Below are 15,195 nucleotides of genomic sequence, written 5' to 3'. Positions count from 1 at the left end.
TTCAAGTTAAGCATGCAGCTAATCTTACAACTGCTCTTTATAATTATCAGAGGATTAATTCTGCTCTAAAATATGGCACAATTTCTGAAGAAATGGCATTTTTAGATGGGTCAGAAGTAATACTGAAAAAGTGTTTTGGGGGACTAGAGAGATTAAAATTTAGAAAGTTTTAGGTTGAGATAATTATCTGTATCTAATTACAAAGTACAATATAATACAATAAATAAAACAATAAATAAATACAAGAAATAGAGTATCTAAACAAATGAAAAAAATCTCTAAATGCCACTTTAAACTTAAATAAGTAAGTTTAGTTGCTATGGCTTTCTTTTAATAGGTCTGAATGGACAGATGAGTTAAACACATACAGAGTGGAAGCAGCTTGGAAATTGTCACAGTGGGATTTGGTGGAGAACTATTTGGCAACAGGTAAAATGACTTTTTAAAATATAGGCAGTTTATAAAACAGAAACTCACAGACTTCAAAAGCATTCTTGGAGTTCCCGTCGTGGCGCAGTGGTTAACGAATCCGACTAGGAACCATGAGGTTACAGGTTCGATCCCTGGCCTTGCTCAGTAGGTTAAAGATCCAACATTGCCGTGAGCTGTGGTGTAGGTCACAGACGTGGCCGGATCCCGCGTTGCTGTGGCTCTGGCATAGGCCAATGGCTACAGCTCCGATTAGACCCCTAGCCTGGGAACCTCCATATGCCGCAGGAAGTGGCTCTAGAAAAGGCAAAAAGACAAAAAAAAAAAAAAAAGCATTCTTATGGTTACCATAGAAGAAACCATGGGAGGGAGGGAGGAATTGGGAGGATGGAAGTAAGATGTACACGCTACTTTATAAAGTTAATGATTAACAAGAACCTGCTATATAGCTCAGGGAAATATACTCAATAATTTGTAATAATCTATGTGGGGAAAAAGAATGGAGATATATATCTCTAATTTACTTTGCTGTCACCTAAAACTAATACAACATTGTAAGTTACTATACTCCAATAAAATTTTTTAAGAAATTAATTGAGAAAAAAAACCATCTAGAATACTGACAATAACTTAAATTTACTGTCAGTATTCTAGCTCTTGCATAGAGTGGCAAATGTTTATTAGATTATTAAATAAAAATAAAGACAAAAATATAGGCAGTTTTATTTTATTTTTGTCTTTTTGCCTCTTCTAGGGCTGCTCCTGCGGCATATGGTGGTTCCCAGGCTAGGGGTCTAATCGGAGCTGTAGCCACCGGCCTACACTAGAGCCACAGCAACACGGGATCCAAGCCGAGTCTGCAACATGCACCACAGCTCACCACAACGCCGGATCCTTAATCCACTAAGCAAGGCCAGGGATCGAACCGGCAACCTCGTGGTTCCTAGTCGGATTTGTTAACCATTACGCCACGACGGGAACTCCTAGGCAGTTTTAATATGCCATAAATATTCAAACTTAAGTAGCCAAACAAAATTCCTAATTAATCTCTCAGTTTGTTTTATGATTGCCTTGTTTAGTTCAAAGTAGAATGAAACCATCTGTTCAGGATTTCTGTCAACCATTTTATCAAATAAAATAAAGCTTGTTTTGGGACCCAGCTATCATGGCATTCCTTGACTCTTCATTTGTTTTTCAGATGGGAAGTCTACAACATGGAGTGTCAGACTGGGACAGCTTTTATTATCAGCCAAAAAAAGAGATATCCCAGCTTTTTATGATACATTGAAACTAGTGAGAGCAGAACAAATTGTGCCTCTTTCAGCTGCAAGCTTTGAAAGAGGCTCTTACCAAAGAGGCTATGAATATATTGTGAGGTATTTTGATTTTCTGTTTTTATATTCCTGGTCTATACATACCACATGATAGGCTTGGAATTTTGTGCTTTTAAATAACTGGTAGTAGGTTTGGTGTCATGCATAGCTACACAAAATGTCTCTTTCATTTTTTTTTTAACCTTATCACCCTATCTATAATTTTTAAAAATGTTCTAACATCTTTGTAATTAGGAAGACAATTATGAGCCTTATAAAAAATAGGAAAAATATCTTATGTTCGCCTGTTTTAATGTCATGGTTTATTTTCTATGTAACCTAAATAATCTAGACATCAGGCACATTGGTGCTCAGTGCTTTCAGTCTTCTCAGAAATGCATTTGAAATTTCCCACTGCCCCCCTCAAATGTAGGCATTATGTTACTCAAAGGGAATATTAACTTTTAGAGGTAAGAAAGAAAATGATGGAAAAACATTTTAGGTCTGTTAACTTAACCTGAATAAAATAAGAGGATATAGGTTGTAACTGAACTATAGTAAATTAAAAAGTAAGCTTGCTTGCTTGCTTGCTTGCTTGCTTTCTTTCTTTCTTTCTTTCTTTCTTTCTTTCTTTCTTTCTTTCTTGTTAGAAAAACTTACTATATTTTGTATCAGCCCCTTTAGTAGCAGTTTAATGAAACAAGAAATTGGACCACTGAGATTATTTCAGTTCTGTAGCTACTCAAATGCATGCTTGAGTACTGAGTCATAGACACTGACTATTAAAAAAGCTAGGAATGGATTAGCAATGAGATCCTGCTGTGTAGCACTAGTCACTTATGATGGAGACTGATAATGTGAGAAAAAAGAATTATACATATATGTGTAATTGGGTCACCATGCTATACAGTAGAAAATTGACAGAACACTGTAAACCAGCTATAATGATAAAAAATAAACCATTATATTAAAAATAAATAAATAAGCTAGTGTGAATGTATCACAAGTGTTTCTATCAGCCTCAGGGGGAAAAAAACAGTAAGGATTGGATTTATTTCATAGTTTTTACTGGCATTTACTATGCCAGGCCCTCTTAATAGCACTAGCAATATATACAGATACTTGTGCTGATTTATAAAATGAATCCATATTTTATCATTATGTAGGTGATAAAGTCTGGCTTCCATACATTTGAATTTAGTTTTATATACCCTTTTTCTAATTTAATTAGAGGAATCTGAGGATCAGGGCAAAGCACTAAATATTTAAATCAAGTAAATTGGAAAAGATATAAATGTTCATGTTTATATACCAAGAATATATATTGATTAAAGTCCAAAAAAACCTGCACATTCCAGATTCTTTATGGTTAGTTTAAAGTATATGCTTTATATGTGAGATTAATGTGATTGAATATGATAGTATATTAACATGGGTTCTGTCTGTCTTCAGATTGCACATGTTGTGTGAGTTGGAACACAGCATCAAACCACTTTTTCACCAGTCCCCAGGTGACAGTTCTCAGGAAGATTCTCTAAATTGGGTAGCTCGACTGGAAATGACCCAGAATTCTTACAGGGCAAAGGAACCCATACTGGCTCTCCGGAGAGCTTTATTAAGCCTCAACAAAAGGTTTTTCACACTTTTTTTTTCATATCAGTTATTATGAATTTAGTGTTATATTTGCATATTATTTGGGAGTATTTATTTTTCCTAATTTTCTCTTTGAATCTGTATCAAAGATTCTTCTCTTGTCAGTTGTCAAGACGACATATACTATATAGTTGAAATGAACCTAAAACTTAAGAATTACTTTTAGGAGTTCCTGTTTTGGCTTAGCAGTAAAGAACCGGACTAGTATACATAGTATACCGGTATACTAGGACGCGGTTCGATCCCTGGCCCCTCTCAGTGGGTTAAGGATCCTGCATTGCTGTGAGCTGTAGTGTAGGTTGCAGACGCAGCACAGATCTGGCATTGCTGTGGCTCTGGTGTAGGCCAGCAGCTCTAGCTCCAGTTTGACCCCTAGCTTGGGAACTTCCATATGCCGCGAGTGTGGCCCTAAAAAGACAACAAAGAGTTCCTTTTATATGTAATGTATCATTTTTAATATTAAAATCATATCTGGAAATACAGATATAAGTCAATAATAAGGTCATCATAGACATAATTGATAAAAGATTAACAAATTAATTATAGATTTGTAACAAATTAATCATAGACTCGTAATTGATAAAAAATTAATGAAATTAATCTTCTGAATCTGTTGGAAAGATACAGAGAGATATGTTGGGGTGAGATATTTTAATTAAGTTGTTGAATACACTTAAAAATTCTCTCCTCCCTGTTTTGTCACATTCCTTTAGGCCAGATTACAATGAAATGGTTGGAGAATGCTGGCTACAGAGTGCCAGAGTAGCTCGGAAAGCTGGTCACCACCAGACAGCCTACAATGCTCTCCTTAATGCTGGAGAATCACGACTCGCTGAACTGTATGTGGAAAGAGCAAAGTGGCTGTGGTCCAAGGTAATGGCCAAGGGAATGTCATTGTATGTGTTTTCTGTTGTAGATTAGGTACTTCTTAGAAAGGTCTGATGGAGATGATCCCTAATCTAAATTCAGAACCTTCTTTCTCTGTCACCTTTCTTCCACGTTTATTTACCATAATCTGGAAAAAAACTTCCTTCTATCTTGAAGTCCCCAAATATCTTTCCATTTTAAGACTGAAAGTGCAGTTCTTTCAGTTTTCATATATCTTCCATTTTTTTCCCTGAGAAAAAGGACTTTGTTTTTACCTTCTGCATGTATATATGACTGCATGTAATGGGCACTTAAAATATTTAAGTGAACCTAACACTGTCTGTACATTCTTGGCAGATAATAAGTTTATGTGGACTTACCAGTATTACTTTCAAGATTCACTTGTAATCGAGATGTCAAGGAGGGTTTAGCTTCAGAACAGAAGTCCCTAGGAATCCTCAGATTAAACCTGCAGTTAAGAGAGGGGGGCTTTTTAAATATCTGAACTGTTTGAAAAGCTTTGCCCCAGATTTAAATGGTTATTAGTTACATATCTCTTCATGCTGGTGAGTCTATAGTTAGTATTAGGCATAGTGTGCTCTGAAATTGACAGTTAACACTGTAGTTAGTGCCATCTGTGATGGCACTTAATTTTATAGTGGCTAAAAAAGGACGGGGGAGGTGATGTTTTCTGGATGAAGGTGACATGATATTTTAGCCTGCATTAGTCATTATGTCATCATTTTCAGAGCTAGTGCTAGTCTACATATGTATGTATTGTAATACCTTAAACTCTATGTACTTTAAAATAAATTCATCATGTAAAATTTTCCTCCCAAATGGCCAATTTTTCTAAGTAGGACTCTATCGCCTCCTCTCCTCTATGACACTAATCTGGGCATCTTCTTGAACTTCTTTCTCTCTCTTCCTCACTTTCCACATCCAATTGGAGATTAAATCTACCTTAGAAATATTTTTGTTCTCTCCTTACTTATCTTTGTTGCTTTCATTCATATCCTTAGCAAAACTTTTCTGCTTCTGGCAATATTAACAGCCTTTTTTGGGGTTCTCACCATTTCTTGGTGTTCATCACTGCAATCTGTCATCTTTCTAAAATGCACACTGAATCATATTGCTCTCTTGGTTGAAATTCTTCAAAGTATTCCTTATGGCTTTAGGATTAAGTCAGAACTCTAGAAAGTACGCAAGATCCTTTCTCATTGAGTCTCAGCCTTCCTCTTTAGCTTTATTTGTCACTGTCTCACAAACCCCTTTAGTCTTCAACTAAAACGACTTGCCTTACCCCAATTAAAATTAGTATTCCTTCTACCAAGAATGTCCTTTACTGAATTCTTTGCCAAGAAAATTTCTGCTCATTCTCTAAGACCTAATTTAGATTTTCCTCATTTGATTACCTTTCCTGACTGCTGCTCAGCTCCATTTTCTTTATATCTATAGTTAGATTTAAGGGACTGCCTTCTCTTTCCTCCATAATCTCCTATGTATTCTTCCGTTAACAGCGCTTAGCTCATTGTGCTGTTGTTTTATAGTTTATTACCTCACTTGACTATAAACTTTATTAAGCCAGAGGTTTTGACATATTTGTGTTTGATTATCCCTAAGCATCTACACGTATCTTCAGTTCCCTGAACTCTGACTATAGATATTGACTGAGTGAATGAGTGAATGAATATAGAAGTTCTCCGTGAACCAAGGCAACAATTCCTTTTTAGGATTTTACTTTCATAGGAGGAAAATGAGAGATAAATGTGAAATTACAAATAGATATATACATAATATACCTAATGAACTTTAAATTCTGACATTTTGTTTATTTTCCAGAAAATAAAAATTCGTTCTTAAATTAAAAGGTTTGTTGTTGCCTTTTTTCTTCCAGGGTGATGTTCACCAGGCATTAATTGTTCTTCAAAAGGGTGTTGAACTATGTTTTCCTGAAAATAAAACCCCAACAGAGAGTAAGAACATGTTAATCCATGGTCGGGCGATGCTGCTAGTGGGCCGTTTTATGGAAGAAACAGCGAACTTTGAAAGCAATGCAGTTATGAAAAAATATAAAGTAAGTATATGTATAATGCAGTTTCAGTTGGAAACTCACATTTTTTGTTGTTTTTGAAAATAGATAAAATGATTTTTTTTTAATTTTTTTTTTGTCTTTTTGCCTTTTCTAGGGCCACTCCCGAGGCATATGGAGGTTCCCAGGCTAGGGGTCGAATCGGAGCTATAGCCACTGGCCTGCGCCAGAGCCACAGCAACGCAGGATCCGAGCTGCATCTGCAACCTACACCACAGCTCATGGCAATGCTGGATCCTTAACCCACTGAGCAAGGCCAGGGATCGAACCCAAAACCTCATGGTTCCTAGTCAGATTTGTTAACCACTGAGCCAAGACAGGAACTCCCGAAAATAGATAAAATGATTTTAAAGTGTCCATATGGAAAAACACATGCATGAAAATAGCCAGGAAACTTTTTTGACTTTTTTTTTCTTTTTTTTTTCTTTTTTAGGGCCACACCCACAGCATCTGGAAGTTCCCAGGCTAGGGGTTGAATCAGAGCTTCAGCTGCCAGCCTACACCACAGTCACAGCAACGTGGGATCCTTAACCCACTGAGCGAGGCCAGGGATTGAACCTGCATCTTCATGGGTCCTAGTTGGGTTCATTAACCACTGAACCACAAAAGGAATTGCAATGTATAAACAAATTATAACATATCACATATTGGAATCCTGTATATATAGCAATGAAAACCAACAAACCCAAGTTACATGCAGCAACTTAGACTGATCTCACAAACTTAATTTGAATGAAAAAAAAAACAGTACATGTAATGGGATTCCATATATATAAAGTTCAAAAAATGAACAAAACAAAATTATTATATCATTGAAATGGAGGTAGTAGTTGTTTTAGTCCTTTTGAGCCGCTTGCTCTAACAAACATACCATATGCTAGGTAGTTAAACATTTCTTTCTCACAGTTCTGGGGGCTGGGAAGTTCAGCATTAAGGTGCCAGCAGATTCAGTGTCTAATGAGGGCCTGCTTCCTAGTGCAGAAACAGCCAATTCTCCTTATAACCTCACACAGCATAAGAGGCAAGGCAGGTCTCTGGGGCCTCTTATAAGGACACTAATCCCTTTCATGAGGGTTCCATACTCATAACCTGATCACCTCCCAAGATCGTACCTTTAAATACTACCACATTGGGATTAGGCTTTCAACATATGAATTTGGGATGGGAGGGTGGGGGACACACAAGCATTTCATCTATTTGTGGGGGTGGGGAAAGAGGAGAATACTGTTTGGGAGGGTGAATGGGAGTGTTTCTGGAGTTCTTGTTTAGGTGTGATCACTTTGTGATAACTGATCAAGCTTTACATACACCAAGACTTATTTATCTTTCTGTATGTAAATTTTTGTTTGTTTGTTTGTTTGTTTTGTCTTTTCTAGGGCCGCACCGGCGGCATATGGAGGTTCCCAGGCTAGGGAGTCTAAGTGGAGCTGTAGCCGCTGGCCTACACCACAGCCACAGCAACTCAGGATCCCAGCCACGTCTGTGACCGACACCATAGCTCATGGCAATGCTAGATCCTTAACCCACTGAGTGAGGCCAGGGATCGAACCCACAACCTCATGGTTCCTACTCAGGTTCATTAACCACTGCGCCATGACGGGAACTCCTGTATGTAAATTTTATTTTCCAAAATAAATTTTTAAACCTTAAAAGGAAGGTTTACACCTAGGAAGGAAGGAGGGAGGGAGGAAGAAAGGAAATGAAGAAAGATAAAAAGATGAAGAGGTGCCTTTGTGGTTCGGCGGTAATGAACCTGACTAGTATCTATGAGGACATGGGGTTTTTTTCCCTGATCTCACTCAGCAGGTTCAGGATCCAGTGTTGCTGTGAGCTGTGGTGTAGGTCACAGATGCAGCACAGGTGCCACATTGCTGTGGCTGTGGCCAACAGCTGCAGCTCCAGTTTGACCCCTAGACTGGGAACTTCCAAATGCTTCAGGTGGGGGAGGGATTAAAATGATGATAAAACCAGATTGAAACATATTTTTAGAAGAACTCCTAATTAGTATTTTTCTTTGCTGCCTTTGCTTCTCCATGACTAGATGGGAGAAGCACACTGGGAGCCTTCTCCCTATAACTGGTTTTAGGCACATGAATCCAGCACCTGTTCTGTACATCTCTCCACAAGCAGGTTTGTATTGTAAGGTTTTAGGATTAGATTCAGAGGAAACTTAAGATCTCGTCTAGTCTAAACCATGTTCTCAAAATTGCTTGAATTGAGAGTAGCACTTTTTTTTTTAATTTTCACTCCACTATTCTATGTATTTTTCATCACATTTCAAATAATATCATTTAAAAATTAATAAACCACACAAATATTAGAGCAGAGATAGGGAGAGGAAATGACAAAAGAGACTGACTAAGAGTGTCCAGGAAGGTAGGAGAAAGCCTGAAAGATTTTAGCCTCACAGAAGCAAAGGAAAGAAAGTTTCAAAGAGTAAATGGCATGGACGACACAAACAGATGCTTAGAGACCTCTGTTGAGATCAGAATTGGAAACTATCTCTATTTAAGCTGCTGCTGTAGTGGAATGGTGTAGACTGAAGCCAAAAAGAAATAATTTGGGGAATAAATGTTAGATGGAGATTTCTGTTTAGAAGCCTGATTATGAAGGAGTTGAGAGAGGGCAATAGTTTATGAAAGATCTTAGAGAAAAATAAGATTTTCTTAAACCATATTTATAGGATATCTAAATCCTATCTTCTTCAGAGATTTGATATTACTTCCTTTGAGTTTTTTTAAAACAATAAAAATACGCATATACATACATACATAAACTAATCCATCTGCAAATTATTTCGATGTACAAAGTGGTATTATGAGTGGAGTTTTTTCCCCTATATAGCTAATTATCATATGTTGGTCAGTGGACAACACACCAGAACCCACCAGCTCTCCTGAGAAAACCTCTGGAAGAAAGTAACTATTCCTGGAGTTCCCGTCGTGGCGCAGTGGTTAACGAATCTGACTAAGAACCATGAGGTTGCTGGTTCGGTCCCTGGCCTTGCTCAGTGGGTTAAAGGATCTGGCGTTGCCGTGAGCTGTGGTGTAGGTTGCAGACACGACTCGGATCCCACGTTGCTGTGGCTCTGGCGTAGGCTGGTGGCTACAGCTCCGATTGGACCCCTAGCCTGGGAACCTCCATATGCTGCAGGAGCGGCCCTAGAAATGGCAAAAAGACAAAAAAAAAAAAAAGAAAGTGACTATTCCTTATTCACACCAGAGTTAGCCTGCCTTTGACTTAGTTCTGCCTAAAGGTGAGTCTCATACTTTTGATCTATAATTATCTATTCGTACTTTACTTCCCAGCATAGTGGGAGTTTTCTAAGGTGAGTTTTCTGTGTTCTTTTTTTTTTAATTTATTTTTTGGTCATGCCCATGGCATGCGGAAGTTCCAAGGCCAGGGATCAAACCCACGCCATGACAGCGACATGAGCCACTGCAGTGACAATGCTGGATCTTTAAGCCACTGAGCCATACGGCAACTCCATATGTGTTCTGTTTTATTTTATTTTATTTTATCTTTTATTTTTGGCCATGGTGTAGAGCAGCTTGAGGTGGAATCTTGTTTGCCAGACCAGGGGTTGAACCTGGGCCACAGTGGTGAAAGTGCTGAGTCCTAACAGCTAAACTACTAGGGAACTCCCTCTGTGTGTTCTCATTTACAGGATGTGACCTTGTTTCTGCCAGAGTGGGAGGATGGTCATTTCTACCTTGCCAAGTACTATGACAAATTGATGCCCATGGTCACAGACAACAAAATGGAAAAGCAGGGTGATCTCATTCGATATATAGTCCTTCACTTTGGAAGGTAAGGATGAGAACTGCATGTTTGCTGATTAAATATATCAGGGCGACTTGATTTGAACTATTACCACAGATCTTGGCATATGCAGGATATTTTCTGCTTTACTACTAATTCAGACTATCACGTTAGATGAGCTATAAATTTTTTCTTTATACAATTTCTTCCTTTCCCTTTAAAAAATAATTATTTTAATGGAATAAGTAATATATGTGTAAGTTTTTTAAAAATTCAATAGCACCAAGAATATACAATGAAAATTAAAGGTCCTTCCCACTCTAGACCCTCATCTTCTGAATCTCTTTCCCTAGAATTCCAGAAGACTCTAAATCTAATGTATTTAATGTTTGTATTTAATTGCCAATGGAATGTTTCATTCTAATCCATTCTGCTAAGTAGTATATATGAAAATTTTTTCAGAATTCCTGCTATGGCGCAGTGGATTAAGACTCCACCTGCAGCAGCTTAGGTCACTGTGGAGGCACGGGTTCAAAACCCAGCCCAGTGCAGTGGGTTAAAGGACCTGGTCACAACTACAGTCTGATTCAATCCCTGGCCAGGTAACATCCATGTACCATGGGTGTGGCCATTAAAAAAAAAAGATTAATTAATTTTAAAAATGGTTTAACATTAGACTTGTAGAAAGAGCTTATCTCTTAAACTAGGTAACAGGTAAAATGTAACTTAATGTCATATATTAGTGTATTATAGACAAGTAGTGTATTGTTTCATGCCTATTGTTTATATTATTATAAATTATTGATTTGTAGGAAGTAATAACTTCAAATTGAAGTTTTGTGGCAACTCTTCATTAAGCAGTTTATCAGTGCCATTTTTCTAATAGCATTGATTCACCAGGTCTCTATGTACTCAAATTTTCATAATTCTTTCAATATTTCAAACTTTCTCGTGAGTCTTTTTATCATGTACTGTTGCTTTCCATTGAAAGGTAACTTACTTCAGAACAATAAGTCTATTTCAAGTTGCCTATTACTAGGTATTTTGACTTCTCAGTTCTGTATTTTCAGAATTAAAGCAATATTTGTTCATCAGTGGTGTTAGGATTGCAAGATTTGTCCAAGCCTTTCTTCCCAAAATGGAATTCAAGTTTTTGTTACATCCAAATCTAACTTTATTTATTAATGATTATTAATGGCTTGTTACTGAGAAAGAATTCATGGCATATTGGCATTTTGAAATGGAAGCATAACCAGAGGACAGTTACTAAGTGCATTTTTTCTTTACTAAAATGAGTAATACCTTTCATTTTCTCTTTAGTTTTAGTTTTAGTGTATTATGTGAGTTGGTATACAGAATTTAATATATTTCTTCTAAAACAAGGAGTTATTTAGTCCTTGATGTGCATAAAGCTATTAGGTTTAGTGTGAGGTTTTTAAAACTATAGTTTAATAAAGTAAGGCTATTTTAAAACATATTTTAACCATAGTAATTAAAACATTTGGACACTTAAAGGAGTAAAGTGAGCTACTGATACTTACCCCTGCGTGATTAAATTACCACGTTATTACTAATTAAGCATTAGTTTTTGCCCTCAAGAAGCTGCAGTCCAACTGGATAGAGAAACCTTAGCACACAAAATATTTAAATAATGGTACATAGTAGAATGTGATCAGATACAAATAAATAGTATATGTATTAGAAATAGCCTTTTTTTTTCTTTTGATATTAAAAAGACACCAAAAATGAATCAAACAAGTCCAAGAGTCATGGATTTGGGACAAATCTGAAGTTAAAACTAAAGCCACTGGCTTCATAATATCAAAAATATTTTAACTTCTTTGCACTGCATTGCCACAGAAGTCTTGTAGTCTTCATGAAGAAAGTAGGATTTAAAAAGTAATTAAATTCAAGACGTAAGGGACATTACAGATGTATCTCATTTTTTTTTTAATTTTTTATTTTTATTTTTTATTTTCCCACTGTACAGCAAGGGGGTCAGGTTATCCTTATATGTATACATTACAATTACATTTTTCCCCCAGCCTTTCTTCTGTTGAAACATGAGTATCTAGACAAAGTTCTCAATGCTATTCAGCAGGATCTCCTTGTACATCTATTCTAAGTTGTGTCTGATAAGCCCAAGCTCCCGATCCCTCCCACTCCCTCCCCCTCCCATCAGGCAGCCACAAGTCTCTTCTCCAAGTCCATGATTTTCTTTTCTGAGGAGATGTTCATTTGTGCTGGATATTAGATTCCAGTTATAAGTGATATCATATGGTATTTGTCTTTGTCTTTCTGGCTCATTTCACTCAGTATGAGATTCTCTGGTTCCATCCATGTTGCTACAAATGGCATTATGTCATTCTTTTTTATGGCTGAGTAGTATTCCATTGTGTATGTATACCACCTCTTCCGAATCCAATCATCTGTCGATGGACATTTGGGTTGTTTCCATGTCTTGGCTATTGTGAATAGTGCTGCAATAAACATGCAGGTGCATGTGTCTCTTTTAAGTAGAGTTTTGTCCGGATAGATGCCCAAGAGTGGGATCAGATGTATCTCATTTTATTGACCTTCACAGGTACTGTGTTTTTTAAAAATTGAAGTTTTGTGGCAATTCTGCTTTAAGCAAGTCTATCAGTCTCATTTTTCTAATAGCAGGTCTCTGTGTACTCACATTTTTGTAATTCTTGCTATATTTAAAACTTTCTCATTATTATTTTATTTGTTATGGTCATCTGTGATCAGTGATCTCTGATGTTAACTATTGTAATTGTTTTGGGGCACCATGAACTGCGCCCATATAAGACAGTGAACTTAACTCCATGAATGCTGTTATGTCCTGACTGCCTCACCAACTGCCCGTTCCACTATCTCTTTCTCTCTCCTTGGGCCTCCGCATCCCATGAAACAACAATATTGAAATTAGGCCAGTTAACCCTACAATGGCCTCTAAGTGGTCAAGTGAAAAGAAGAGCAAAACACCTAGTTTAAATCAGAAGCTGGGGATGATTAATCTTAGTGAGGATGTCATGTCAAAAGGTGAGATAGGCCAAAGCTAGGCCTCTTGTGCCAAACAGCCAAGTTATGAATGCAACAGAAAAGTTCTTGAAGGAAATTAAAAGTGCTGCTCCAGCGAACTCATGAATGATAAGGGAAACAGCCTTATTGCTGATATGAAGCAAGTTTTAGTGGTCTACAGAGGTTAAACCAGACACCATATTCTGTTAAAGCAAAGCCTAATCTAGAGCAGGGCCCTAACTCTCAATTCAGGAAGGCTGAAATAGGTAAGGAAGCTACAGAAGAAAAGTTTGAAGGTCCAAGTTTGGTTCATGAGGTTTAAGGAAAGAAGCTGTCTCCATAACAGAAAAGTACAAGGTGAAGCAGCAAGTGCTGATTTAGAAGCTGCAGCAAGTTATCCAGAAGATCTAGCTAAGATCATTAATGGGTGGCTATAGGAGTTCCTGCTGTGGCACAGTTGGTTAATGATTGGCTTATCTCTGTGGAGGCACTGGTTTGATACCGAGCCCAACACAGTAAATTAAGGATCCAGCATTGCTGCAGCTCTAGCGTAGGTCACAGATGTGGCTCGGATTTCATTCCTTGCCCTGGAACTTCCGTATGCTGTGGGCATGGCCAAAAAAAAGGAAAAAAAAGAAAGAAAAAAAGGTGAAGATGGCTACACTAAACAATGGCTTTTCAGTATAAAGAAAACATTATAGGAAGAAGATCCGTCTAGAACTTTCATAGCTAGAGAAGAAAAGTCAATGCCTGACTTCAAAGGGGAGGCTGACTCTCTTACTAGGGGCTAATGCAGCTGGTGACTCTAAGTTGAAACTAATGCTCACTTACTATTCTGAAAATCCTAGAGTCTTAAGAATTGTGCTAAATCTGTTCTGCCTATGCTCTATAAATGGAACCATATCTGTTTACAGCATGTTTTACTGCACATTTAAGCCCAAGGTTGAGAATTTCTACTCAGAAACAAAAATTCCTTTGAAAATGTGAGTGCTCATTGACAATGCACCTGGTTAACCCGAGAGCTCTGATAGAGATACCTAATGAGATTAATGTTGCTTTCATGCCTGCTAACACAACATCCATTCTGCAATCCATGAATCAAGCAATAATTTCAACATTCAAGTTTTATTATTTAAGAAATATACTTCATGATTGGGGTGATATTAGCATTATGGCATAGTGAAAAGCTACCTTTTGTCTCACCCCTTCAATCTACAACCAGTAAAACATCCACAGTACAACAAAGGTACTTCTGCTCAACACCCAGGACAGTGGAGAATCCGTATCTGTACATCTAAAGGTGGGTGAACTGGAACACACAGAGGAGGTAAAAGCAAGGGAGCAGCAGAGGTGGGCTTGCAAACCTAGCCCTCTGGCCACATCAACTGTATCTTTAACTGCAGAGAACCAGATAGTAGGAGGGGAAGAGGTACATATGATTCTGGCCTCCTGTCACAGTAGCTCCTGTAGCCATGGGTAACTGGGAGGCAGTGAAAGTGGGGCCTGAGACCCTGTCCTTCCAGCTCCTAAGGTCCCCTTGACACCCAGCCCACTGTAGCAGAGTTCATGAACCTTATAAAACATGGCAGAGGCACCTGCAATTCATAGGATTGTGGACCAGATGGCAGAGCCTACCACTCAGGTGCGCCAGGCAACGATACCAGTGACAGTGGAGAAGGAAGGCACCAAAAGTGACAAGGAGGGCAGGGAGTCACACCTGTAACAAGGAGGTAGAGGGTGGAAAGTGTAGACTCAAATAGAACCAGAGGCACTGCAGGTTAAAAAAAGCAACCAAAAAACCCCCCAAACCTATGCTATAGTGCCACCTACTGGAAAACAAAAGAAAGGCTTCTAATCTCTAACCTGTCCCTACTACAAATATGCCTGCAGAGGAACAACTCTTCTAGCACCATGAAGAATCAAGTAACACTGTACGTAAAAAGCGAATGATGATTCTCCAGAAAGCTAACATAAAGTCGAAGAATATTGCAATCTGGTAGAGAATTTCATATAGCTGTCAATGGAAAAACTCAGCTACACAAAAAAAACTCAGAA

The 15,195-nt window shown here is 37.8% G+C and overlaps 1 protein-coding gene across 3 annotated transcripts in view; it reads left to right on the top strand.

Annotated features, from left to right (window-relative positions):
- ATR (ATR serine/threonine kinase) overlaps positions 1 to 15,195 on the top strand; it is a 115,257-nt gene that overhangs the window by 75,126 nt on the left and 24,936 nt on the right. For all 3 annotated transcript variants that reach the window (XR_007135455.1, XM_047783927.1, XM_047783940.1), the window contains exons 31-36: positions 338 to 429; positions 1,628 to 1,805; positions 3,195 to 3,374; positions 4,109 to 4,268; positions 6,160 to 6,339; positions 10,022 to 10,164. Coding sequence is in view for 2 of the 3 variants with exons in the window: in XM_047783927.1 (XP_047639883.1) it covers positions 338 to 429; positions 1,628 to 1,805; positions 3,195 to 3,374; positions 4,109 to 4,268; positions 6,160 to 6,339; positions 10,022 to 10,164 (933 nt within the window). In the remaining variant the exon portion in view is untranslated. The remainder of the gene's footprint in view (positions 1 to 337; positions 430 to 1,627; positions 1,806 to 3,194; positions 3,375 to 4,108; positions 4,269 to 6,159; positions 6,340 to 10,021; positions 10,165 to 15,195) is intronic.

This window comes from Phacochoerus africanus, chromosome 1 (genome assembly GCF_016906955.1).
Source record: "Phacochoerus africanus isolate WHEZ1 chromosome 1, ROS_Pafr_v1, whole genome shotgun sequence".
NCBI lineage: Eukaryota > Metazoa > Chordata > Mammalia > Artiodactyla > Suidae > Phacochoerus > Phacochoerus africanus.
The sequence above is the reverse complement of the archived record's forward strand: the minus strand, read 5'-3'. Positions and strand labels throughout refer to the sequence as shown.